The following is a 26,556-nucleotide window of genomic DNA, read 5'->3' as shown; positions in this document are numbered from 1 at the left end:
TCAAATGTCTAATGACATATTTATTCCAAAAAATTGTCCAAGCACTTAATCATTCTCAAATGTCTAATGACATATTTATTCCAAAAAATTGTCCAAGCACTTAATCATTCCAAACACTAAAGTCTATTGGAATTTTTTAGACTTTTCTCATATGAAAATTGCAAAAAAAAAAAAAAAAATCAAAATGTAAGTGAAATTTTGAGTTTTCAAGCAACACATGTGATGTTTAATGGGTTTTAATTACAATGAATAAAACTTGCAAACATTCAAATGTTTAAATAAAATAATTAGAATTACAAGATTTAAAACAAAATACATAAAAATACACAAAACAAATAAAAAAAATAAGTCGATACCATGGTACTGCCATGGTATGCAACTTTCAATATTGTGTATCAACCAAGTTTGCATACTTGGTACGGTACTACCAACCGACAATAATCGATACCAATTAAGTTGGTACCAATTTAATTGGTACGATTAGTAGACATGTTGGTTGATTTGGTTTGGTACAAAATTGTCACCCTTAAGCACTTGATGATTCTGTTGAATAAAATAGAAAAAAAATCTTATTATTTTTATCTTTTGAATATTTTAATAACATAATTAATGTTATAACTGTTAAAATAGAGAGTAAAGTTTTGTTTGTTAACAGCTTAATGAAACTTGGTGCTTATTCGATTAATTATAAATGATTGTTTGGAAGTAGCTTCATAATATAGAAATGGCTTATTCAGTAAGCTTTTAAGGGGTTTTATGTAGAAAGTAGTTTTGGTAAGAAATTCGCACCCCTTACCATCAGGATACCATCTATCAACGACCAGGATTCCCACAACTAAGAGGTCCCCGACCTGTGGTCGTTATCCTCAACTACAAGAGCCTCAACTCATGGTCGTGGTTTCCAATCCACAATCGTGATTATCCTCGACATACTAAGCTAACGATATTCATTACTTTATGTTAACCACGACATCGGTTACATTTGATATTAATTACAGGTATCAGAGATTTGTGATTAAGATTTACCTCATTAATTCATCAAGGTAACTGATTAGACATTAATAACTCAACAAAAGTCGATCTTTACCTTTATAAAGGCTCTTGAAAAATGACCGGTATCAGAGCACTTATAAAGAGGCCAAAAGGATACAATGTGACACCATAAAATGAGGTAAATAAATTGTTGGTCCCAAAAAGGGTTCTGCAAGAGATAAACAGTTTGTAGAAGGGAGGTGTGCACAAGCACACAAATTATACATTTTAAATTCTTGTATTGATTAAAGAAGAATCATTGAGGTATTAACAGATTGTTGCGGAACTAGAAAAGAAAAAGTCTTGATCTAAACAATCTTAGAATCACTAAGTTTTCTTGCAAGGATAAGAACAAGAGAAAAGGGAGTTAGAAGATGTAGAAACAAAGAATTAGCTAAGAAGATGAGAGTTCTCAGCTATTTATACCATTACATTAAATGCACCTCAGAAGGTACAATCCATGTGTCAAGAGGTGAGTGGAATGCTTGTCCTTGTTCTTTAGACATAACAGACTTTTATGTTGATCATCTCTCTTAGTGATTTGATGATGATCCTTTTTATCTTACGAAGTGTACTCTTCTTATTCATCTTCAACAATCATCACTAAGTCTATTCAGTGATCGTTGAACATGTATTGTAATTCTCTCAGAGACAAGTATTCTTCAGAAAGACAAAAATTTACACCACGGAACCTTCAGCGATATCGAAGATAAAGCTGAAGACAGAGACAAGCAAGTTCGTGATCTGATGTGGTTTTCAATGATAACAAGTCTGTCTACATAAGTGTGAAATCTACTCAAGATTCAGCGAACACTGAAGAAACCTCAGTGTTATTCCTGTGTTGGCGATCAAATGAATCTTGTTGAACAAAGATTAGTTTTTATCTTGTCTTTCTACACATAAAGAACAAACTCATACCTCTCAAAGTAAAAGTACTGTACGGAGTCACTCTATTGTCTCCAAGTGTGCTTACCTACTTTGTGAAAGACTACTGTTCATATACCGCAGAAGCCTGTATATCTGCAACAAAGGACAAACTCACCTCTAGAAGCTTGCCACATGCTTTGTACTGTCTGATTTGCATTTAATGCAACAGGTATAAATAGATTAGAAGTTCTTCCTTCTCATCTCTCTCTCTCTCCCCCATCTCCCTCAACCACTCTAACCAGTGTAGAGCACAAGACTTATTAACCTTTTCTTTTAACAAGTCTTTTCTTTCTTGCTTTCTATATCTTGTGCGTTTCTTTGATTGTTTAGATAAGTTATATATCTTATCTTTTCCGCAAACAATATGTAAAATTCTGGATTGATCTTCTTTATTAGTAAAAGATTTTTAAAAGTGAAAGTTAATGTGTTTGTATTCATTTCCCTCCTTTTTACAAACTGTTACCTTTAAATTCTTGTAGATCCGGCTGGACCAACAAGTAGTATCATAGCAATGTTTGTTTTAGTATCTATCAGTGTTTTATTGATGTTTTATTATGTCTTCTTTCTAGATAATATTTACCATTCTAATGGCATTGCAAAACACAAATACAAACTATCACGACAATGACACTCTTGCCAAACCACCCTGGTTCGTTAGAGACAACTTCAGTCTCTGAAAGAACCGGATGTCTCTTTTCTTAGAAGGTGTGGATCCTGAGATTCCATACTATATTAAAACTGGACCTTATGTTCCATTTGCAATTTTTCCAGCAGTTCCTGCTACTACTACGACTGTCGTCATTCCTGAAAGGCAGATTCCGAAACTACCTCATCAGTGGAGTGATGGAGACAAGAAGAAAATGGCTTTAGATACTTGAGCTAGAACTAAAATAGTCATATCTCTTCCTAACGAGGTTTATCACTCCGTTATGAAGTTAAAAATCTGGAAAACCATGTGGGACATTTTTTGTGTTCAATATGAAGGTACTTTAGAAGTAAAGAATCGAGGAAGATAAATTTAGTAAGACAATATGAAAGTTTTCTTAATGGAAAATCTAAATCATTGTTTGATGTACATCAACATTTGTTTTCTTATTGATTTAAGGACAGTTGAAAGAGAATATTCCAACTTTGAGACCCTGAAAAAGTTCCTAGAATGTTTTCCAGAATCATGGGATAATTATACCATATGTCTCAAGATGTCTAAGGATATGTCCTCCCTTTCCCTTAGCTCTCTTTATGAGATATTACTTATTCATGAGCAATCCCGTCAGCTGAAGAAAAATCTTCTTAAAGACTCCGGAGAAATGATAAACTCTCATTTAGCTTTGATCTCTGAAATCCCTTCAGCTGATCCTTCTATTTCTTCTACTCCTTCTTTTTCTTTTTTAGTCACCGAGTAAGATCCTTCTAACTCCGAGGACTTAATAGAGCTGATTTATTAGAGTTTGAAGAGTCGTTCGCCCTCCTTACAAACTATTCAGAAGGTTTTCCAAAAAAAGTAATTTCCGCAAATCTCTTTCTCTGACTATCGCTGACAAGCCAAAGTCAATTCTTATTGACAAAGGCCTCGACTAAGTGCTTTAACTGTCAACGCAAAGGACACTTTGCTAGTGAATGCAGGTCAAAAGAAAGCTGCAAATCCATCTTCAAACATCTCATCCTCCTTCAGACCTAAAAATGACAAATACATGAAATTGAAGGAGAAGTACAAGAATCTAAAGAATCTCCAGCGTAAAGGCAAAGGTCTTAACTCTGAAGAACATGACTAGGTTGATTCATCTGAAGAATCATTCTCGGACGAGGAAGACATGGCCTATATATGTCTTATGGCCAAGGATGTTAAGGATGAACCATATGAGACATCATCTTCCAATAATCCCTCACCATCAACCTCTACTCAGGTATGTAATCTAAATGACCCTTTTTCTTCTTCTACATGTGTTATCTGCGCTAGATAGGCTGATTGTGGATCTTTACAATGCTCTAAAAGGCAAATCCAAAGCTGAAAAGCTTAATCTTGATTTACAAGAACAATAAGAGAAATGCCATCCTAAGATCAAAGAGCTGACTAAGATTGAAAAAAATCTTAAGGATCAGGTCATTGTAAACCAAGCTATCAACATCGAACCCGATCAGGCTATCGCTGAGCATAATTGCTGAACTCAAGTCTGAAAAGGCTACCATTGAAGGATGGTGTAAAGCCTCTCTCAAGGCCACTGATATCATTAACACTCATATCTCTGTCAAGATCAAGAGTGGTTTAGGATATTCCTATGATCAGGAAGATAATGCAGTGACAAGTCCATGCTTTAGTTTGGAACTTTTGTCTCTTATATTCCTGACACTTCTTTATATCAGTACTCCTCTACTGAAACTCTTATTGAAGGAACTTCTCTTAGATCAAAATGCAAAGACAAAGATAAAACTGTTGTCAGCATTCCTCTTCTTTCTAAGAAGGACCACAAAGAACCTGTTATATTCCTTCAGCTTGTAAACCTTCTTCATCAGGGACAAAGATCTCTGAACCCTCTCAGATATCAAACCCAAAGCTGAAAGTGAATCTTTCACCCAAGATATCTAAATCTTCAGTTGTTCCCCCCTCGAACAACTGAAAAAGGTATTCTTGGAGCTGGTCCCTCTCTTCTAAGGCTCCCAAGCCTCGACTCTTATAGCCCTAATGCTATCTTCATATATAGGAAGTGTCGTTACTGTGGTGAGACTACTCATATCGCCAGTAAGTGTCCTTTAGCTACCAAATCTGGTTCACCGACTAAGGTAAAGAAATTAACTAAGCCAAAAAGTCATCCAAAATGAAATCAGCCACTAAAGTTGTGAAAACAGTTTGTATCCGCTCATATGTTTTCCGATAAGAGCTCTCATCGCTCAACACACCAAACGATGAAGTGGTGAGCGATGATCTCTTCTCATGCCTTGTTATCTTTATGCGATAAAGTATTGTCTAGAGAGCTGTCTCATCGTTCAAAGCTTTAAGTGATGACCCCATTATTTGTGCGATGAAGTTGAAAGTTAATATTTTGTAAGATTGATGTATCCGCTCAAAGTTATGAACGATATACTTGTTCATCTCTCAAGAGGTGAGCGATTACCTTGCTCATTACTCAAGGTGTGAGCGATAAGGTTCTTGTGCCTCTCCGCCTAAGGCATGGGCGATGAGTAATCTTTCCTATGCTCATCGCTCATCATATGAGTACTTGTCCATATTGACTCATATGCTTAATATGTGTGCTTATTGAATATCTTGGCCCTATTCACCATGAACTTAATGATTAAGGTGATGTTTATCATTTTTGCTCTTAAGAGCATCATACAACAAATTTGGTCAACATTGACTTTTAAAGTCAAAGTTTGACTTCTTGGTCAACCAAATTGAGATTAAAGCTTAAAGCCGGATTTGAAAATATTTCAGATTAATTTGATTGGTTTTAGTATTTGATTAAACTAGCTAGAGTTTGATATTTGCAATCATTTCTCTGGAGTTTTCTACAAGAGGTTGGACCATTGAGTGCTTTCACTCATTTCTTTTGGCCTGATCAATCAGATGTCTTAAAGGTTTGCAATCAGTGTTTTGGAGGTTCTGGAAATTCTCAGATCTTTGAGTGTTCTCAGTCATTTTTCTAACCTGATCAATTAGAGGTTTGATAGTCTAGAATCATTGTTTTAATGATATGATCTAAGAGTTTGGAGTGCTCATAATCATTCTTTTGGTTGGGAATTTTGAATCTGATTCTGGTTATTTAGTTTCTAAAAGGTTAAAGAAAATCGACTTATCTATCTAGGTTGACTTGATGTTCTTAAAGCTATGTGCTTATTGTTGATTCTTCTCTCCGGATCTTCAAAGTCAAAGGTGTTTGCTTTGGTACTTCAAGCAAATGTTAATTACCCGATTGTGAACTTACTAGGATTAAGTTCTTAAGTTGAATGCCTATTCAACTCGTGGTTCATTCAAAGATTCTTTGTCTTTGGACTATTTGCACTGGAATGTCACGAGGCTCGCACATTTATCTATCCCATAGTTGGATGAATCTATAGCTAACAGATTAGCGACGATTCTGCGGTTCAAGGTTGTGTTGAGTCATCTACTGCTTAGCTGTACGTTGTGCAAATTGTGGTGCTTAACTCACATTGGATCTTGTCTTAAAGTTGAAAATTAAAGAGTAAGAACTATCTTCAAGGGGAGCTTGAAGATCTTATTATACCAGGCACACCAAAGTTTTCTTAAGGAACGTAGGGGGGGAGAAGACTTGAAGTTTCAAGAGATGCTTGCTTTATAAAACTTTGAGGGGAGATTGTTAGGACCAAAATAGTCCTAAGTTTTAGAAAGTTTTATAAAGTCAATTACTCTTGTATTGTATTGTATTTACTTGTAACTGGGCTTACAGGATGTGATCTTTACTTGTAATGTCTCCTATAAATAGGTGACATGGGGCTTATATTATATGTTAATCATTCATGTAATTCTAATGAGAGTCGATTAAGTGACATTGAGAGATTGTAATTTCAGCTTTCCGATAATAGAAATCTAGCTAGTTTCTCAATGTTCTTCATCTCTCAATCTTCTAACATGAATTGAACTTGATTTGCTTGTTGATTTGAGACTCACATGGCTCATACGAAGCTATTTATGATCGTAAATGTCGAACACCTATTTGTTGGAATGAAGTTGGCGAACAGGCAATTAAAAGACCTGAATTAGTTCAAATCACAACTGAAAAAGTTGAGGTCGCCTGTAAGAAAATGAAAGAGGCTCAATCGCGCCAAAAAAGTTATGTTGACCGACACCGTAGAACGTTGAAATTTCTATCAGGTAAGCATGTTTTCCTTAAAGTTTCTCCTTTACAGGGTACATGTCATTTTGGAGTTAAAGGAAATCTCAGTCTACGTTATATTAGACCCTTTGAAGTTCTAGAGTGAGTTGGTGAAGTAGTGTATCGCCTCGCGTTACCTCCCCAGTTGGCTCATATTCATAATGTTTTTCATGTGTTGACAATCTACGGTTATATATCATCTGTTGCACGTCATTGATTATCCCAAAAGCTGTTATTCGACGTGAAGAAAGAAAAATGCGTCATCGATCGATTCCATTCGTTAAAGTCTTATGGCGAAATCATTCTGAAAGTGAAGCGACATGGGAGACAGAAGAATCAATGAGAAAGCAGTTCCCACAACTTTCTGAAGGTACATAAATTCATAACTCTAACTCGATTTCGGGGACAAAATTTTTTTAAGGGGGGAAGAATTATAATACCTCGTATTTAGAAAATCTAATCTTGTAGTCTTCAAGAGTTTTTCATTAAGGCAAGTTCATTTTATATATATTTTTTATTTCGGCTCCATTGTTGGTTGAAACAATCTTGGTTATGAACAAACTGCAAAGGAAATTGCTAAAGTAGGGTTAATTTGAGAATAAGTTTAAGATCAAAGGTTGGATGATAAATATTGTAAATAAGAATATGAAATTATTATTATTTTTTAAAACCAAAATCAGATTTTCTCTCAAGATTCATACGATTTCTCCTCCTTTCTAGAAATCTTAAACCTCATCTCTAAACCTCAAATCACTTATGAAATTCCAAGATTCTTGAAGATAGTATGTTAGAATCGGAACTAGGGCTCAAAATAAGGTATGTTTATGGTTTCATTTTTGTGATTTCTAATTCTTTTGGGCAAATGGGTTAAACCCTAAGCCTATTCATGAACATATGTGGAAGGTTGATGATTTGAGGTGGAATTTCTTCAAGTTTGGTGCTGTTGGAAGTGTCAGATTCAATTCAGTAAGTTTGAAAGTTCGTATAAAATCAACAATTTGTCCAAATGAGAAATTATTTATATCTAAAGAAAGATATATGAGTGTACTACAACTTTGTAGTTTACACCAAAACCTAGTCCTGAGTTTAAATGACTCGAAAACATTGGTTTTCCCAGCCCTGTTCTGCAGCTTCGAAATTGCATTATGTTAGTGTAAATTTTGTAGTAATTAGAAGAAAGCTCCAAATTATGTGGATCTAGTTTCTTTGAAATCCTAAGATTAAATGTTAGGTGTTAAAAATCTGTTAGTTATTGTTTTGGTATGTAGAAATTGGATTTTTATAAATTTTGTCTGGGGTCCTAATAATTGTATTGAGTGTGTATTAAGTGTTCTAAGGGTATTTTAAGCATATTTGAAGGTATGTAGAATCTTTTAAACTATAAGGGCTTGTAGGAACTTGAAATTGATGACAACTGTTATCGAAAAATCATCTAAAGTTGTTTTACTAATAAGTGTAGGTAACCCGGAAGGAGAAAACATTTCATAAGCCTCAAGTCTCTTGTGGTCATTTCTAGAACACTTCTAAATTACGAATATTTACTTTCTTTCAATATGTGGGTAATCAATTGTAGTGATTATCCATTCCATGGAATCTTGATCATGGCATTCATCCACAAAAGTGGAGGTTATCCGAAATCTTTTGTTTTATGAGATGTCTTGTCTTAAATACTTTGTATGTTTGAGAACTTTGATCCGTTAATGGTCTCTTTTATGATTCTTGCCGATAAACTAATTCGAAAGCTTCATGCTTTTATTGTTCTAATTATCTCATGTTAAATTGTTGATATGATTAATGAGTTTGAATTTAAAGTTATTAAATTTACTTTTGATTAGGCTCGGTACCCGGGCACGAGTATGAGAAGCCTCCATGATGGCTAAAATAATCATGACATTCTCATAAGAGTTGTGACCAAGCCAAATAGAGAATGTTGGATGCACCCTTGAACCGGATACCATTTACCATGGTTACCGGATAGAGCCGAATACCAATTACATTATATTGGTTACAGGATAGAGCCGAATACCAGATATCTCTAGTTACCGGAGAATGAGATGGTGTAGTGCCCGACACTTCTATTCCATTACGATGCTTGATTGGACTGATCACCCATCGGGAACAACGTATCCCAATGATACAAATACCTTCTTACCTTGAATTTTTAATTATATAAGTTCCAATTTAAGATATTTCACTTAAATCGATTTCAACTTTTGTCGTAACGTTTTCTTGCATTTGTTATTTTATCTTGTATTTATAGTTTAATTATTCGTTCGCTGGGCAAATTTTCCTCAGTCGAGATTTGTTTTATTTTACCACGATAGGTTCCGAATCTAACTCGGGGGCAGGATGAACGGTCGAGATGGCTTAGGATACAGAAAGAATAGTTTTAGATCAGTACTTTTGCTATGTAAATATGTTAAACATATGAATATTATTGGTTATAATGTAATCTTTTAGGAGTTATGTTAGAGTTCTATACATTGATCTGTATGTTTTTTTATCCGTTTTCAGTTCTATCACGTCTCATCTTAGGTCTAGTAGGATGAGGTTGTTACAAATTGTCATTTATAGAATGTTTGCTAAACCATTGCGTCTACACTTATTTGGCACATACCACATCCAAATATAACAAAACATTCATAATTTGAATCCATTATCACAAGAGAATAATGTAAATATGGTTATATTTGTTGAACTATGCATTTATTGTAAAAAATGATTTAAGTAGAAGAAAACCTATAGAGTGTGAGGAGCCGTTTACTAAACACTTACATGGTAAGTGTTTAACGTCATAAATATCCTCATTGGATGAATATGAAAAGGGCCAAGATTCTTACCGGGTAAGAGCGGTGAAAAATGATGGAGAGTCTTACCCGGTAAGTAAGGATGACGACTCTTACCCAGGTAAACGCTTACCCAACAAATTGGTGTATTAGATATGTTTTGATGTACTAAAATATCATGCATCAAAATAATTATAGTGTTAACTCCTATAGGTAAGTGCTTACCAAATAAACATTTGGGTAAACGGCCCATTTCTTTATGATAATGTTAGTTTTGACATCTAGGAGCAAAAGCGGAAAATAATGCACTTGTACCCACTAGTGTGAAAAATGAACAACCACTTACCAAAATATACACCGATCATCATAATCCTTCTCGACAAACGAGTGTAAATTTTCGATTTTAAAATATCACACAAATTGAGGTTATCGTAAAGAAAATATCTGCTCGGGTTTAAATGCCTAAACTTATGCAGTTAAGGATCAGATCGTTTACCAAACGCTTATCCCTATTACGTAAAAACATTTACTAATGATCGTTTTTTAGAAGAATCCAAAATGAAGGAACTGAAAAATGAACGATTGTATAACCAACCATTCAAGTAGGGAGTTATAAGATGGTTATACTAAATGATACAATAATCTAACAAACCATAGACCACCATTTCTTTTCTTAGAAATCAGAAGCTAAAGTACAAAAAACTCATAAACCTTTTCTTCTCTAAATTGCAAACTAATGTTGATATGTGGCAGGGTAAGTAGGCACCAAAGGTGCAGCTGCAGCTGCAGCGGCAGCACCATAATCATAACTACCGTAATCCTGACCGGGGTTCGCATACTGAACCCCGTATCTGGCTGGGCTTTGGGAGGGGGCCACACCATAGCTGCCATAACCAACCCCATATGCGGCCGAGTTAGGGGTACCCTCATACACACTTGGGTTGGTGTAGCTATATGGTGCAGAGAATCTGGCAGCAGAAGACTGGTGTGTTGGTGGTGCAGGGTGGTTTCTTTGGCGGGCAGACATTGCTAACCTGACGGATTTAGGAGGTCGGGATGAGCCGCCGCCACTCCTTTCGCTGCGGTGCCGCTTGCTTGACGGCTTGCTTGTGGATGCTGGGCCAGACCTTTTCCTATCTGATTTTATCTTCTCCAACTCATTAACCCGCTTCTGCAGGTTGTCGCTGGTGAAGTGGGATTCGAGTTTGAAGTCCTCAATACATTTCATAATTGTTCTGATGACACTCAATTCGTTGTTGATATCGTCCTGAAAACATATGGGCAATGCTTAACAAGATGATCGAACGAAAGATTAACAAAATTGTGTTTATAGGACCCCAAAAATTTCTAAGTAACCTAGTAGACTGTTTTATAGAACTTAATATTATAGGTACCAATCGCGTATGCGTTCTATGCATAAGTTTATATGACGCTTTTGAATTATAACAAGTTCTTTGAACATTTATTTAAGTAAAGTGTCTTACTAGCTCTTTTACATGACGCTTTTCATAAATGTCCTACGAACACGTCTTTTTTACATGACACTTGCTTTTATAAGACACTTGCAAATAATGTCCTAAAAATTTAATAGGACGGTTTTATTTAAAAATTGTCCTAAAAATCTTGTTAAGACGCTCAAAAACGTCTTGTAAACTGTTGTAGCACTTCTACATAGGACGCACAATTTCCTGGTCCTATAAACATTAGTCCTATAAAACCGTCTATTTGAACGCTTAGAAATTTTCGGCGTCCTATAAAGGCGATTTTGTTGTAGTGAATTATAACCATTTGGCATAGAAAATATGATGTTAAAAGCATCAACTTACCAATGAAGATATATCCTTTGAAGGTTTTTTCTTAAAACTCTTAATACTGGATTTGAGTAGTGTGACTGGAGAAAACTGGTCCGTCAACCCAGCCTCGGAAGCAAAATAAACGGCCTCGATCTCCTTGCCTGTCTTCACCAACTCTTCAATCATATCTACCACAGAATGAAATAAATAAATGATAATACTCGCCCCAAACTTCCAATGACTATTATTACACACTAGAAGTCGGTAAATGAAAATGTGGACCGTCAGTCGAAGGCCATTAATCAGGGGTAGAGAATACAAAAATCAAGACTTTGATTATGGAAAATAATATCAATGGAAAGAAGTTGTAAACTTTGTAATGGGTTATGATTTGTTGATCGTAAACTCTTCTTTAGGAAACACATCCACTAGTGATGATCAAAAGTACGATTGCCATTTCAAGGGTAAATGTGATGCATAAAGTAAACCAAACAAACCCAGTTGTCTCACCCGGAGGTGTGGTCTGCGGAAGGTGGGATGCTCCTAAGAGTATAGCATTAGCAGTTGTTACCGTGAAGACCCTTAGGCTTGTGCAAAGTGTGTGAAAATAAATGATAAAGCTTGCTCAAATAAAATTTGAAATAGATATAGAAAAAGAAAAGGAAGATGAAAAAAACACATAGCTAAAAGTGAAAACGGTGGGTCAGAAATAAGCAACAACATTCAAACAGGCAGATAAACAAACAAATAATCAAAACACTCAAACAGAAGCTACAAGAAAACATAACCAAGGTAGGAATACTAACACACCTAGTCTAACTCAGGAGATCTAATTGCTGACCCACCAACCCTACGCTCATCCTTTACCTCTCCATATCCCTTCCTACCGTCTAGGCTAGGTTCCCACCCCTGGTCAACTACCGTAATATTGTGTAAATTGTAATCTAGGGAGTGTCGAATAGAGATGCCCATGACAGAAAAGAGTTAAGTGACGGACATCCACATTAGTCATTGCTTTTAAAAGTGGAAGAAGCCATCATGAGAGGCTGGCGTGGCCACATGGGTTTTTGCATCCAATGAAAATCAAACCTGGGAGTAAGAGTAATTACCCTTTTTATTGACCCATGAGATTGCCATTGAGCTAAGCCCTCAGGGTTACATTAGTCACCTTGTGGTTAAGATGGAAAATGGAATTGTCTTTGTGTCCTAAGATTTACATCCACATTAATCACCAAGATGGAAAAGGCTCTTGGTTTTTATCCTATTAATTACATCCAATGGCCCCATCATGAAGTGATGTGGTTGCTGCTTAAGAGTCGCAGATGGGGAAATTAACTTCATCATTGTGTGTGTGTATATACATACATATATACATACATATTTATAACGAACTTATGAACTTACCAAAAATGTTATATCCGTGAGTAATGCAAGATGAGATTCGTCATACCAGTGAGTTGCAGTTGCAGGCAGGCAATCATTATATAAAAACATGTGTTGATGAATGACACTGGCAAGGTGTTATTGCAAATTTGGAGGTTGGATAAACATGTTGAGATGAGATGGTCTCATATTAAGATGGAAAAGGAAACAGTGTGTATGAAGTGTGACTTATGGAGACACAACACAAAGATATCATAACATGTTAAAAGAGGAACTAGTTTGACGTACAGGATGAAGAGTATAATGAGAACGTACATAGGATAAAAGCATTGAAACCAATATTACACGTATTGTGCAAGAAGGCAAATGCCAGAAGATTAAGACAATGGTTAGGAATTTGATCACTGATCAACATCCAAATTTGGCAAAGGCTTTGAATTGTATTTGATCACTTGACAAACAGTCATGAGAGGTACTACATATATACAGATTATAAATCAAAGGGAACAAAAAAACAAAAACAAAAAATAATTCTTTCGTGATTGTTAGGACCAACCAAATATCAAAATGAATTGATTCTTCTATGAAACTGAAACGAGGAGTGAATTGCAAAAATCATCTCTAGATTATTTCCCAACAAACACATTTAGTCTTTTAACAACAGTTTTTGCATTCTCAGTCTGATTTTGAGTATTTGCTAACAATCGAGACCCTAACATTATTCCATCTAGTAACTTCCATTATACGGGCCAAACCAAACAAACTTAGTATATCCCCCAGAGGTGGGGTCCAGGGAGGGTAAAATGTAGGCAGACCTGACTTCTACCTCAAAAAAGGAGAGCGGATGTTTCCGTGAAGACCCCCGGCCTGTGAAAAGTGTGACAAAGAAAGAAAGTCAAATAAGAAAAAGTTTTGAAAAACTCTCTTAAGAGGTAAAACACACCAAAGTCCTCATTCATCATCTTCAATTTTCATCTTCTTCATACTCATCTTCATTGAACACATATTCTTTCATCTTCTAAAACCCATATTTTTATAACCTTAAAAATATAAGTTAATATACCTAAATGAAAAATACTAAACAATTAAAGTATAAAAACTCCTAAAAATCTAGAAACCCCTATAACATACTTTTCTGATCTCCTAATTATGCCTGGAGAATGAAACCTCCATGCTTAAGTAACAAATTTGCAGGTTCTTTTTATCTCCCAATTATGCATTTTGATGGTTGCTTAGAAGAACAAATGATCAACAACTAATTAACCATCATTCTCTCTTCGGGCTAGCAGTGATGAGTGAAACACTCCCAAACCCCATTGCTTAATTTCAACCCCAGATGGAGTACCCCAAACACTGAAACAAGTCACACTTCTGCATCCATTTTATGAGATCAAGGGAGACCTGAAGGCTACAAACCAAAAAGGAAGGTAGATTTCATGTTTCTCTTTGAGAAGGTAAATCTCTGTTCTTTATGTTCTTCCATATTTGAAGATTACCATAAAGGGAACTTCCACCAGTTAGAGGGAGGGCCAGATTCCGTAAAGAAGTGGAGAAGCACATGGTGAAGCCATGGCCTGGTTTTGCCAACAAGCATAAGAAAAGTACTTGGTGGAAGCCATGGCCAAATTCTGCCAAGCAACAGAGCAAGCAAAATATCGACCTCAAAAAACTTCAAGCCAAGGACATGGCGAGCTTTTGCAAAGCCATAAAGAGATGGCCTCCTAACGTTTTCTGTTGGCCCCAACTAAATTGACAACTATCCTGATGCAAACCGGGAAAATCAAATGATTGAATTCAAAGAAAACATAATGCTTCAATGCTTACAAGGGGTTTTCTGGCTTTTTCGAGGTCAGGATCTCTCCACATCTCTCCAGAAAACTCATGCCCAAAAAGGTGTTTACAAAACAGAATACCCCGCCTGAACTCACAGGCCTGTTATTTAATACTAAAGCCCTCACAATAACTACTTGTATGACTTGCGCAGTAACTTCTTGTACATCCATTACTTAAGAGTATAACAATACCTGCCCCAAAACTCCACCTTGTCCTCAAGGTAGAAAGAAAAAGAAGAGAAACTGATCAAGCCACAATACCCCTTCTCTCCAATAAGCTTCAATAGCAAGTAAATTTTTCAAAACCAGTAACTCCAGATCCCCCGACTCTGTCCAGTTGTGCTTGTAGAGGCATGTTGAGGGGACATCACTATATCTCCATGCAAACACCAACGCCTAGAAGCTTTCAAAACAATACGATTTGGTCGGTTCCAATCCATATATTCCCATTAAGCTCCTCAATGCAGACTCCAAAGGCCATTGAATCTCCATGTTGTCTTTTACTATCCTATACCCACCAAAGCATGATAACAACATTCGAACAACTTGTTGTTCTTCATATCTCTCTTCCCTTTCACGATCAATATTAGACTGAATGTACTTAAGTGCAATTAGCATAATGTAGAGGGCACTCCTATATAATTAGTATCTTTATATATAGAGACCGATTGTAATTAGGTTACATATTAAATCAATACACAAAACCCTTGTGGTTTATTTTGGTATCAGAGCCAAGTTACCAAAACCTTATCTGCCCTCTTGGTCACGCCACTACAAGGCAGATCGTCCGTTGCCGCTGCCGCCGCCGTCTCTGTTTAATCTGACCGTCCTCTGCCGTCCGCTGCCGCCGCCGCTGAAATCTGCCGTCTGCTGTCCGCTGCCGCCACTAGAACCCTATTTTTCTTTTACGGTACATTACTATATCATGGCTCTAATAGCCTCTTTCACAACAGCGGAGAAACAATCTCACAATTCACACAAGTTTGCTTTTACCCTAACTCCTATAAACTATGGTTATTGTAAAACAATGATTCAACCCTTTCTTGTCACAAATAACCTATTTAGATATATAGATGGATCAATACCGTGTCCAAAACATCTACCATCAACCACAACCACCTCTGATCTAAAGGCTACCACCGATCCACAAGATAACCCTAATTACCCGATTTGGATTTCTAATGATGCTCACGTTCGCATGCTCATTATCTCCACCATCTCTGAAGCCTCTTTTTGACATGTCCAGGGTGAAATTTCCCATGATCCATGGCTTGCCCTAGAACAAGCCTATGCCCCTCACACATCATGCAGAGAATATACATTGAAAACTCAACTTCTCAAGATTCAAATGAAAGGTGATGAAACTCCAGAGGCTTATCTCAATCGTGCACAGGAGTATGCAGATGCTCTAGCTGCCATTGGCAAACCTGTCAAACATAAAGATCTCGTTATGCTTGTAGTTTCTGGTCTCCGTGAAGAATACAATGGTCTTAAATCTACCATCACCGCACGTCAATTCCCGACTGCCTTCAATGAACTTCATGCCCTTCTCAGTGACCATGACTACATGCTTGGGAAAACTCGTACCTCTACTCCATCTGTTTCTCAGGTTTTTGCAACTAAAACCGGCAATTCTGGTTTGTCACAGCCTTTTGATTTGCCACAGCCTTATGTCTACCATCATCAACAACTTGTTGCTCAAATCAGTTCCATTGCATCTACCCTTGGTTATCAGTTGATACTTGTTGCAACTTCGGACCCTCGAGCTTTCTATGGTTCTCGTCAGCCCCACGACAACCGTGGTAATCGTCGTCGTGGAACTTCTTGTGGTAGCAGTCTTGGACGTGGCAATGGTCGCCAACTTAGCTGGGCATCCAATCAAAACACAGTATATGAAACTTGTAGCCGATGTGATATTGGGCACCTCCCATCACAGTGTCCTAATCGTGATCCATCCATCATTCGTCCTAGGCAAACTGCAAACTTCAAACTTTGCCAATAGCCGTGCCTCCCCATCTGTTGAATCAACTTCATGATTTCCTGACACACAGGAGTGAACAGTCGTGTTACGTCTAATTTAGCAAGCATGGATAACTCTGAAGCTTATCATGGTAGTGACGCTCTCCATGTTGGTAATAGTCACGGACTCCCTATACTTCATATTGACCTGTCGACCGAGCGCTTATACATTGCTCGTCATGTTCGCTTCAATGAAGACCACTTCCCCTTTGCTATTCCTACTGTCCCCACTTTCTCACCTACATCATCATGTCCCTAAACCTCCTCAATATCACCTCGCGTGGTAACCGACAACACTCCATCTGTCGCTCCATCTCCTGTAATACCTGACCAGGTTCACCACATACTTTCTCGACCAACTCTCAGTCTTCTCCTGAACCCACTTCCCCTTTACACCATGATCCAGATATCGGTGATTCATCTCCATTATCATCCACTTCCTCCTCTCTATCACCACTACCACCACCGTCTCTACCTCCGCCTCCTAGACAACATCCTCCTAACCTCTGGCCCAACCCCAAACAACGGGTTCCCTTCAATCCCTCGGCTAATCTTACCATCACCTCCACTACACCTATTGAACCAATCTCGTTTACCATTGCCAACAAATCTCCTTAATGGCGTCAAGCTATGGCCGAGGAGTACTCCGCTCTTGTTAAAACCGACATGTGGTCTCTAGTTCCTCGTGCTCATGATACTAATGTTGTTGATTGTAAGTGGGTTTACAGGATAAGACAAGTGCCATCACTTGTTACAAAGCGAAACTCGTCGCAAAAGGTTTTCGGCAACATGGCATTGATTTTCACGAAACCTCCAGTCCTGTTGTCAAGACCACTACCATCAGGGTTGTTTTATCGCTTGCGGTTTCCCAGAAATGGTCGCTTAGACAACTTGATGTTCAAAATACTTTTCTTCATGGCCAACTTACTGAAACAGTCTATATGAAGCAGCTTCCAGGCTTTATTGACCTACAACGATCAGATCATGTTTGTCTACTCCGCAAGTCCATTTACGGCCTTAGGCAGGCCCCACGGCTTGGTTTCACCGCCTTTCCAAGGCTCTTCATACCCTTGGCTTTGTAGGCTCCAAGACTTATCCTTCACTGTTTATTTCCAGTCATGTTGGCACTCTTTTATACATCTAAGTGTACGTTGACGACATCATCATCATGGGAAACAATGTTGCTGTCGACGCCATCGTTCACAACTAAGCTCAGCTTTTGCGATAAAGGATCTAGGCCCTCTAAACTACTTCTTGGGTATTGAGATCGTCCCTCAAGGACCAAACATAATCCTTTCTCAGAAGAGGTACATTTTGGAGCTCTGACAACGAGCAGGCCTCTCAGACCCTAAGCCCATGCCTTCCCCCATGACCTCGTCCAGTTCGCTATCTTTAGCAGACAGTCCTGCTTAATCTGACCCAGTTAAATACAGACAGGTCGGTGCTCTTCAATATGTTACTCTTTCTCGGCCAGATATTGCTTTTGCAGTTAATAAAGTGTGTCGGTTCATGCATGCCCCTCCTAAATCACATTGGCTTGCGGTCAAATGGATTCTACGCTATTTTCACGGCACTGTTGACTGTGGCTTACTCATTCGTTAGGCATCTAGTTTATAAGCCTTCTCCGATGCTGATCAGTCTCTCCAAGCCTTCTCCGATGCTGATTGGGCTAGGTGTCTAGATGATTGTCGGTCTACGAGGGGATTTGCCATCTATTTGGGTTCTAACCTTGTATCTTGGACCGCTCGCAAACAGCGCATTGTTTCTCGATCCTCTACTAAGTCGGAATACAAAGCTCTGGCTGATATTGGAGCTGAATTTACCTGGCTTCAAGCTCTCCTTTGTGAACTTGGCGTTCGTGCCCCATCAGCTCCATCCTGTGGTGTGACAATCTAGGTGCAACCTATCTATCAACCAACCCGGTTTTTCATGTACGAACAAAGCATGTGGAAGTTGATTTTCATTTTGTCAGAGAAAAGGTTGCTCAAGGAGACCTTCGTGTACAATTCATTTCCACAAAAGAGCAAATTGCTGATATTTTCACGAAGCCGTTGCCGACTCCTAGATTTCTATTCTTACGATCCAAGCTATAGGTCGTTACCCATCCTTAACTTATGGGGGCGTATTAGACTGGACGTACTTAAGTGCAATTAGTAAAATGTAGAAGGCACTCCTATGTAATTAGTATCTCTATATATAAAGATCGATTGTAATTAGGTTAAATATCAACCCAATACACAAAACCCTTGTGGCTTATTTATCAAAAAGAAAGCTATTTGGAATGTCATCACTCCCCATATAACTTTGTTTAGAGCATTCTATCGTTCGCAGATAGTGAATGAATTCCTCAAACTCAGGTTTCGTTTCATTTACACGTTTTATGCCACCAAACTTTATGTTAGATTCAATCATGGGTTGCACCTCGCCTTGTAGACCTAGTCCCGCTATCCAAACTTCATCCCCCCTCTTGAATAGTGCATTCCACTTATCATTCATTTCTTTAAACTAACCACCCACTTGTACAAGATTACATGATGGCATTCTCTCTTCACCCACAGAATTTGCTTTGGAGACAATCCTATGAATAACGTCATCACACAAGATAAAATGATCCCTAACATCAACTTCGGTTGTCGAGCTATAATACTTATTGTAGTTTCCAAAAAAGGTTGCCTCCCCATGCCCACAGTTGAGTCGGTGAAGTTTCCACAAACAAATATTACCCAATTCTCCAGAATGAAAATACCCGTCAAATATATTTGGGCCATTTAAAGTGTTGTTTGATGAATGGTGGTGTACAGTATCCCTGAGAACAACCAATCCCAACTTCTGCCCTTTATCAATCATAGATTTAAGATCAACTAAAGCACCACCGTGATTTTCCTCGAGTTTTTCTATGAAACCCCATTATCATTAATCATGGCCCCAATTTTTGCCCACTCAAGGTCCTTAACAATTTCTTCTTTCTCTATGCCGCTAAAACTACTATAGAAATAAAAACTTTTTTATATTTATAAGATACACGACCCTTTACTTGACCGAAGACCTCCTTTCCATCAATCCTAGAGGTACACCTGGTATTGGGAGACCATAAAGGAGGGGAGTTCCCAGCAAAAGATTGTTTGCTTCATGAGTACCATGATGACATTGTAGTACGCCCTTCATATCGAGTTTTTATTGGGGATGTAGCACCAGAAGTAGAATATCTTCTAAGAGATACACTCGCAGAGAACGTCTTTCGAGTTCCGGTTGGACTTACAAGTGATCTGATAAACGGTGTCATAGAGAACCTTTGACCAACATGCTTTGAGGCATCATCAGACATGTTTCCACCATCTATAAAGCCACTTAAAGAATGGTGCCTTCTACAAGAACTTGTCTCCTCTTCAGTGATATCTTTGGCCTTTGGATTCAATTGAATCATCATATGCGGTGGTTGCGGTAATGGTGGTGGTAGTAGCGGCGGCAGGAGTGGTGGTGGTAGAGGCGGCAACAATAGTCTCCAATAATCGCCGCCCAAACTCTCTCCCCCATACGCCATTGATGAGATGGAGTATGTGGAGAAGTCGGATGTCCTTTTAACGTTTGACACATGTTTGGGCCAAATTGAAATATCTTCTTTGGACTTGGGACAAACTGAAATATCTTCCTTAGGCTTGGGCCATAATAAAATCGCCTTTTCATTCAGCAACTTATTACTAGCAACCATTACCTTTTCTAAGGTTGATAATAATGGAAGCACCAGCGACAATACCGCCGGTGATGGTGAAGAGAGTGGAGACATTGGCCATATCAATGGTGGAGAGGGTAGTGGGGATGACGGCAATGGCTTGTACTGGTTGTTACCTAACCCAACCTTTTCTTGTGATATCGAGCTTTGCTTTCTGTTTGTACCCTTTTCTTCTCTTTCTCTATATTCTTTGCTTTCTCTTAATATAATTTCTTCTCCACATTATCCATTTCGATCAAACCCTGTTTTAGGTTTACAAATTGCTCCCTCGTAACAACTTTTGCGTTCGATTGAAAATGTCTTAAAGGGATACCATCATTCAACGAAAATGACCTGGAGGGGTGGATTTCATGTGTTGAAAGGTATTTCTCTCTCTACCATCTAACCAAAGTGGAGCAAATTGAATATGATTTTATTGCCTTCAAAGGGGTTGCCCAGCGAAAGTTAAAATGGGAGCACAAAAGGAGACTTTTTATATGTTGGGAGGAGCTTAAAATGATTGGACTCCAACGCCCCTTCCTCATGTTCTACCGAGTGTCGTCCTCTTGTTGACATCGCGTCTCTCTTGGCCTTTGCAATGTTTCCTCACGTAGTTTAATCAACATATCATGTTGTTTCATCATAGTTTGAACGTCTTCTTTCAAAGACCTGAAACTTCTTTTGATTTCTTCTACATGTGATGTGCTAGTTAGAATCGTTTTCCCAGAATTGATACCGCTTTGATACCAATAGATGCACACCAGGAAAATCAAAAGATCGAATTCAAAGGAAACCAAATGCTTCTCTCTAATCAGATGCTTACAAGAAGTTTTCTGGCTTTCAAGAGACCAAAATCCATCCATAAGACTCACGCCCAAAAAGGTGTTTACAAACGTGAACCTTCATGCCTCTTATTTATACTAAAACCCTCGGCAATAACTATTTGTATGACTTGCACAGTCTTTGCTTGTACAACCATCGCTAAAGAGTATAACATATCCCTTGTCCAAAAATAAGGGCCATCTTGGTAGGAGGCTGCTTGACAAAGAATCAGAGATAACTAACGTGGTTGGACAACCGCTGATGCTATGAATTTTTTACTTAAAAAAGGTTCGGGTGTTGAAACAGATGTAGTAGTACGAGCTATTCGAAGAAGTGGTATACTAGTAACTTTTGTAAGGGATGTAATTTTGATATTCTTTGTCATCTTTTTTAGAAAAAACATATTATGAACACTATTTTTGGGGTACTATCGTGCTTTATCTTTTGGGTATCATTGTGTCTCTTCTCTTGCAATGAAAAAAACGTAATGAAGAACATCATCTTCTTCATACATCTCAGTTGAAGTTAGGAGTCATTCATCTTCTCGATGAATGAAGAAATGAAGTTAGGGCCTCATATTTCATTCATTTCCTCCGACTTCTTTCCTGATTTCAACAAGACACCATCATCTTCATTTTATATCTTTTATCTTAGACCTTAAGCATTCATTTGAAGTGAAAAGAAAATCAAAGCTCAAACAAAACAACCCACAAGATGAAATTAACGCTTCATTTAGCTTCTTTTGAAACCCAGATGAATGAAGCCTAACTTCATCTTATGAATATTTTCTATTTGAATTCTGATTTTTTTAATTTAAAAAAAAGCTTCTAGAAGAAATATGAAAGATATTATAAAAACTTAAAATTAGTTAATTTATTAATTTTGCCCTCGACTCATTGTATGATTTACCTACTTTACCCATCAAGTAATGGAAGTTACTACTGGAAATAATGTCTCGCACTTGATTGTTACAAAAATACCAAACCAAACCAAAAGTACACGCCAATATGCCATATCCCACCTTGAACGTAGGGTTAGGGAGAGTATGATGTACATCGACCATACCTCTATCCCTAGGGGTAGAGGATGTTTGTATGAAAATCCCCGGCTTATGAAACCTTTTCTTTTTGAAAGGTTTAAGAAGGGACCAAAATAGATAGCCGAGCAAACAAAAGGCAAGGAAAGTTTAGAAAAGCTTGCGAGGAAGCAACATTAGACAAAGGCGTAAAAATGAAGGAGTGCACAGATGGCAAGGAAACTAGACTGTGAAACATATAAAACATTACATACAGATAGTACAATGCACAACAAACAACATACAAAGAGCCTTTGGGCTACCCACAAGTTGGAATAAAATCTTGTTATTGTTGTTAATTAATCTATTTTGCAATTCAATTATTGGTTAATGGCCAACAGCAAAAGCAATTGGAGTAGGCCGATGCTTCCCTCCCCTCCAACAAACCCAGAACCCTCTTGGTCCAAACCTAATTATAAAAAAATATTAAGAATCAGACCGATCTCAGGCCTCCCCTCCCAAAAAAACAAAAACAAAAAAGAACTCAGACCCCTCCCCTTCCAGTAGCCAACCGCATCCTTGCCTCCCTACTTGGTGCTTTGTCCGACATTCAGCATTTAACTACTAACTCCATTTGGTTTGTTTTTAAATTTTGGCAAAATCAAAACCCTAGTTAACAAGTTTAGTTGAATATTTGAATGTACATTCTTACTTGTTGTATGTTTTTGATAACTTGATGTTATCTACTTTCTTTGTTGTCCGGAAAGAAACCCACACTCTAGATTAGTTGAACAAGAATGTTGACATTCTCATAAGATTTTACCATAACATTTTATGAGTTAGTATTCTTAGTAGCGTAACCAAAACTATGAGTTTTATCTACTTCAGGATATCATCTAGCTTCTTTGTTCAAGAATTCAACATTTCAACTTCCTTTTGGGTTTGTTCTAGTTCAACTTTTACTTGAATGCTTCTTTTCTTTTCATAAAAAAAAAAATCCCCTTCCAAGCTATCTATCTTCTAGAGGGCAAGAGTAAGTTGCAACATGAGAATTTCATTGGCTTCAAACTACTTTTCATATAGGGGAGAAAAGATCCATTGATTTCTTCAATTGTTGGCTATTTATCATCATTTAATTGGCTAGGAAAAAAAAATCAAATGATTAGAGAAATTTTATGCCTCCTCCATTCTTTGTATTGGTTCCTTTGTTACTTTTGAAATAGATAGACATTCTACATTTCTTCCTTCTTACTTTTGAAGGCAACCTCCTCTTCTTTCCTTGCCTGGGTTTATTCAATAGTTTTGGTGAACTACTTAACCTTTCCTTAATAAATTTTGAAATATCTTTGCTTTTCCAAAGTAGTGACCTTAATGAAATCTTAGTAGAAGAGATCTTTAAGGTCCTTCTAACAAGATTTTATCTTGATATTGGTTGTGCTAATACAAAAGGCTCATTTGCCAAGTCCATATTATTAGAGTCGAACCAAGCAATAATTTCATCTTCTTTGATCCTCAAAACATATCAAGTTTTGAGGACATTAGTCGAACTTATGAAATTCTTACAACCGTTCACAAAGAATCACCAAAATCTGCAAAACATCCTTTGAAATGGTATGTTTTATAATTAATGTAATTTGACTAGGATCAACACTATTGAATAACATTCAACGATCTTGAATTAAGAGTTGCATTTGCATCTTCTTCAATAGTCCAATTGAATACTAGTTTGAGAACTTCTTTGTCACCTTTAGCTGATGCATCTCTGTATAAGAGTCTTCTTAACTAACCTTATACTTGAATTCATTTCACGAGCCACCCTAATGATACAAGCTTCTCTTATATACTATTTATCGTTGTTATTTTACAACAAAATAAGACCCCAAAGGCCGGAATCCCCCCCCCCCAAAAAAAAAATCTTAAATTTCTAGCTCCGCCCCTTCTATGACTGATGTAACGGATGGTGGAACTGATTTGGGATATGATTGTTCATTCAACAAACAAATGTTCAACAGAGAAACCTAAAGAATAGTGAATATCAAAAACAATTTTCAGATAATACATTTTAGAAGCAATAACTTCACATGTACAAAACAAAACAGAACAAAACCTACATTTTCCAAGCTGATATTCCAGGTCAGTTCTATTTTCAAGGAATCAATCTTGGGAAATAAAGCATAATGAACTTCACAAGAAATTATAAGGAAAACCTATGATGCTCTCGATATCATCAGCATTGTTTCAACTCCTCTTAAAATCAATGTTAGATGATGATGTTAGCAATACTACATATATAAATATTTATATGTGATGACTCATATTCATAAGTGAAAACTACAAATTTTGATTATTTAACTACTACAAATTTTAGTGAAGAACATCAGTAGGTTTCTAAAGAGTACTAACCTTTCATTTTGTCTCCAAAACCTAAAGCTACTGCAAGCTTTGCCATCTCCCTCCTACTTGCAAACTCCATCACCAACTGCCTCAAAAATTCTTCATCGAACTTCAGTTTTAATCCAAACCCAATCACCATTTGCAAGAACATTGTAGCTTCTCCTGAACCCACCCCACCACTACCTTCACCACCACCCAAAACCCCCTTCCAAACCTCCAACACCTTCGTTGCCCTCTCCTTCAAACTCGTTGCAACCCCACCACCACYAATTTGGGACGAACGCAATGGCAAACCCGCCTGTATCAATATCCCACAAGCCCACCGCCTATCTGCCATCCCTTTAACTTTTAACCCACTCAATTTCAACTCAACAAACTCCTCAACAGCATCCAACACAAACGCTAATAAATCCACAGCTTCCTCCGTCGCCGCCATTATCTCCGCCCTCACGGCCACCGACTCCTTCCTCTTTGCTAACAGAAACTTCACCAAACCTGTGGAATCCATTCTCCTAAACCAAATTCTCAACAAACCCGACGTTGTTTCGTCCTCCGGATCCAAATTATTGCCCTTTTCAATATACCTAATCCCGGAATCTTTTAGCTGTTCCACACGGGCTGCCAAAGTAACTTCCTTCTGAGGGATGTCATCCTCACGGACTCGCAGAGCTTCGAGGGTTTTCTCGGTGTGTTTCTTGAAATTCTGAATCTGGGTATCGAGAGTTTGTGATTTCTTTGTGAGGGTTTCATCTAAAGAAATGAAATTATTGATTAGTTTGTTGTGGGTCTCGGTGATGGTAGTGAGTAGGGTTCTACGAGTTTCTAATTCGTTGAAGAACTTCTTGAGACTATCTGGGTATTCGGTAGTCATTTTTCTTCGATGGAATTTGATCAGAGAAAAACCCTAAAATGAGATTTTATTGAAGGCGTTCCAACACCAAACTGCAACGATTCTTTCCTTGTAGGGTATCAGTTATCGAATTCTTGAAGATGAAGCTGTTGGATGTATGTATATATATATTGTAATTAGCCTATAGTTTATCTTGATTATCACTAGATTAGCAATAACATTAACAACTAGTGTTATACCCGTCCCTTGGTCGGATAAACGACATGATTTAAACAGATCCTAAATGGCCTCGAAACAAACCTCAAACAAAACGACGATTTATCAACCTAGTATATGTGAAATGTTTTATTCTAACTCGATTGGCACCCCAAGTAATCCTCCTACTATCTCACAATGTACCTTTATCGAATCCCTCAAGACGGAGACGAAATGAATGATCAAAATCAGTTTCTAAACATATTCTAAACGTCCTTAAACAACCCCAAAAATGCTCTGAAACAAGCCCCAATCAGCCCCTATAAACCTGTACTCGATAACAACATTCTATAGTTGTTTTGGGGTCGAGTACTAGACAAACAACCCCAATAACTATTGTTTTTTAGAGCAATAACACTATTAAAAAAGATCCACATACAAATCAATTGAATTTCAATTAAAACGGAGACCATGAATCCTTAGTGCTACCCATCAATAACAACATCCACATTAGAACACCAATATTACAATTGAAGATCAAAACATAATGATATAGTTATTAAAACCCGTATCATATCCTTAACACACACAAAAAACGCTAAAAGTTAATTAAAGTGTTAGGCCCTGTTTGTTTTTCTAAAAAATCACTTAATTGCCTCTTAAGTCTGACCGATTCAGACCTAGAGGAATTAAGTGCGTTTGTTTTTTTTATAAATTAAGTGCTGAAAATGTCTCATTTTGTCTGAATCGGTTAGATGTAAATTTAACTCTGAAAACCTCTTAATTTGATTCCCCTTCCTCGTCGCTCTAACCTCTCCATCGCCGCCTGCACTCTCAAGCCCCGATTTCTCCATCGTTGTTGCTGGAATCATTCATCTCTCGATCGGTCTCCACTCGCTCATCTCCAGTCGGTCTCCATCGCCGCCTGCACTCTCAAGCCCTCGATTTCTCCAGTCGGTCGCTCATCTCC

General features: G+C 37.6%; 1 protein-coding gene across 1 annotated transcript; it reads right to left on the bottom strand.

Moving 5' to 3' along the window:
* Positions 1–10,134: 10,134 nt before the first annotated feature.
* Positions 10,135–25,507, bottom strand: LOC112526329 (FRIGIDA-like protein 4b). Its single transcript, XM_025136589.1, has 3 exons — positions 24,551–25,507; positions 11,401–11,555; positions 10,135–10,841 (listed from the first exon to the last, which is right to left on the bottom strand). The coding sequence occupies exons 1-3, from the start codon at positions 25,410–25,412 to the stop codon at positions 10,308–10,310; spliced, it is 1,551 nt and encodes a 516-aa protein (XP_024992357.1). The 5' UTR covers positions 25,413–25,507; the 3' UTR covers positions 10,135–10,307.
* Between the last annotated feature and the right edge of the window lie 1,049 nt (positions 25,508–26,556).

The sequence above is a fragment of the Cynara cardunculus genome (genome assembly GCF_001531365.2).
Source record: "Cynara cardunculus var. scolymus isolate 2C chromosome LG 14, CcrdV1, whole genome shotgun sequence".
Lineage (NCBI taxonomy): Eukaryota > Viridiplantae > Streptophyta > Magnoliopsida > Asterales > Asteraceae > Cynara > Cynara cardunculus.
This window is presented reverse-complemented; position numbering and strand designations above follow the sequence as displayed.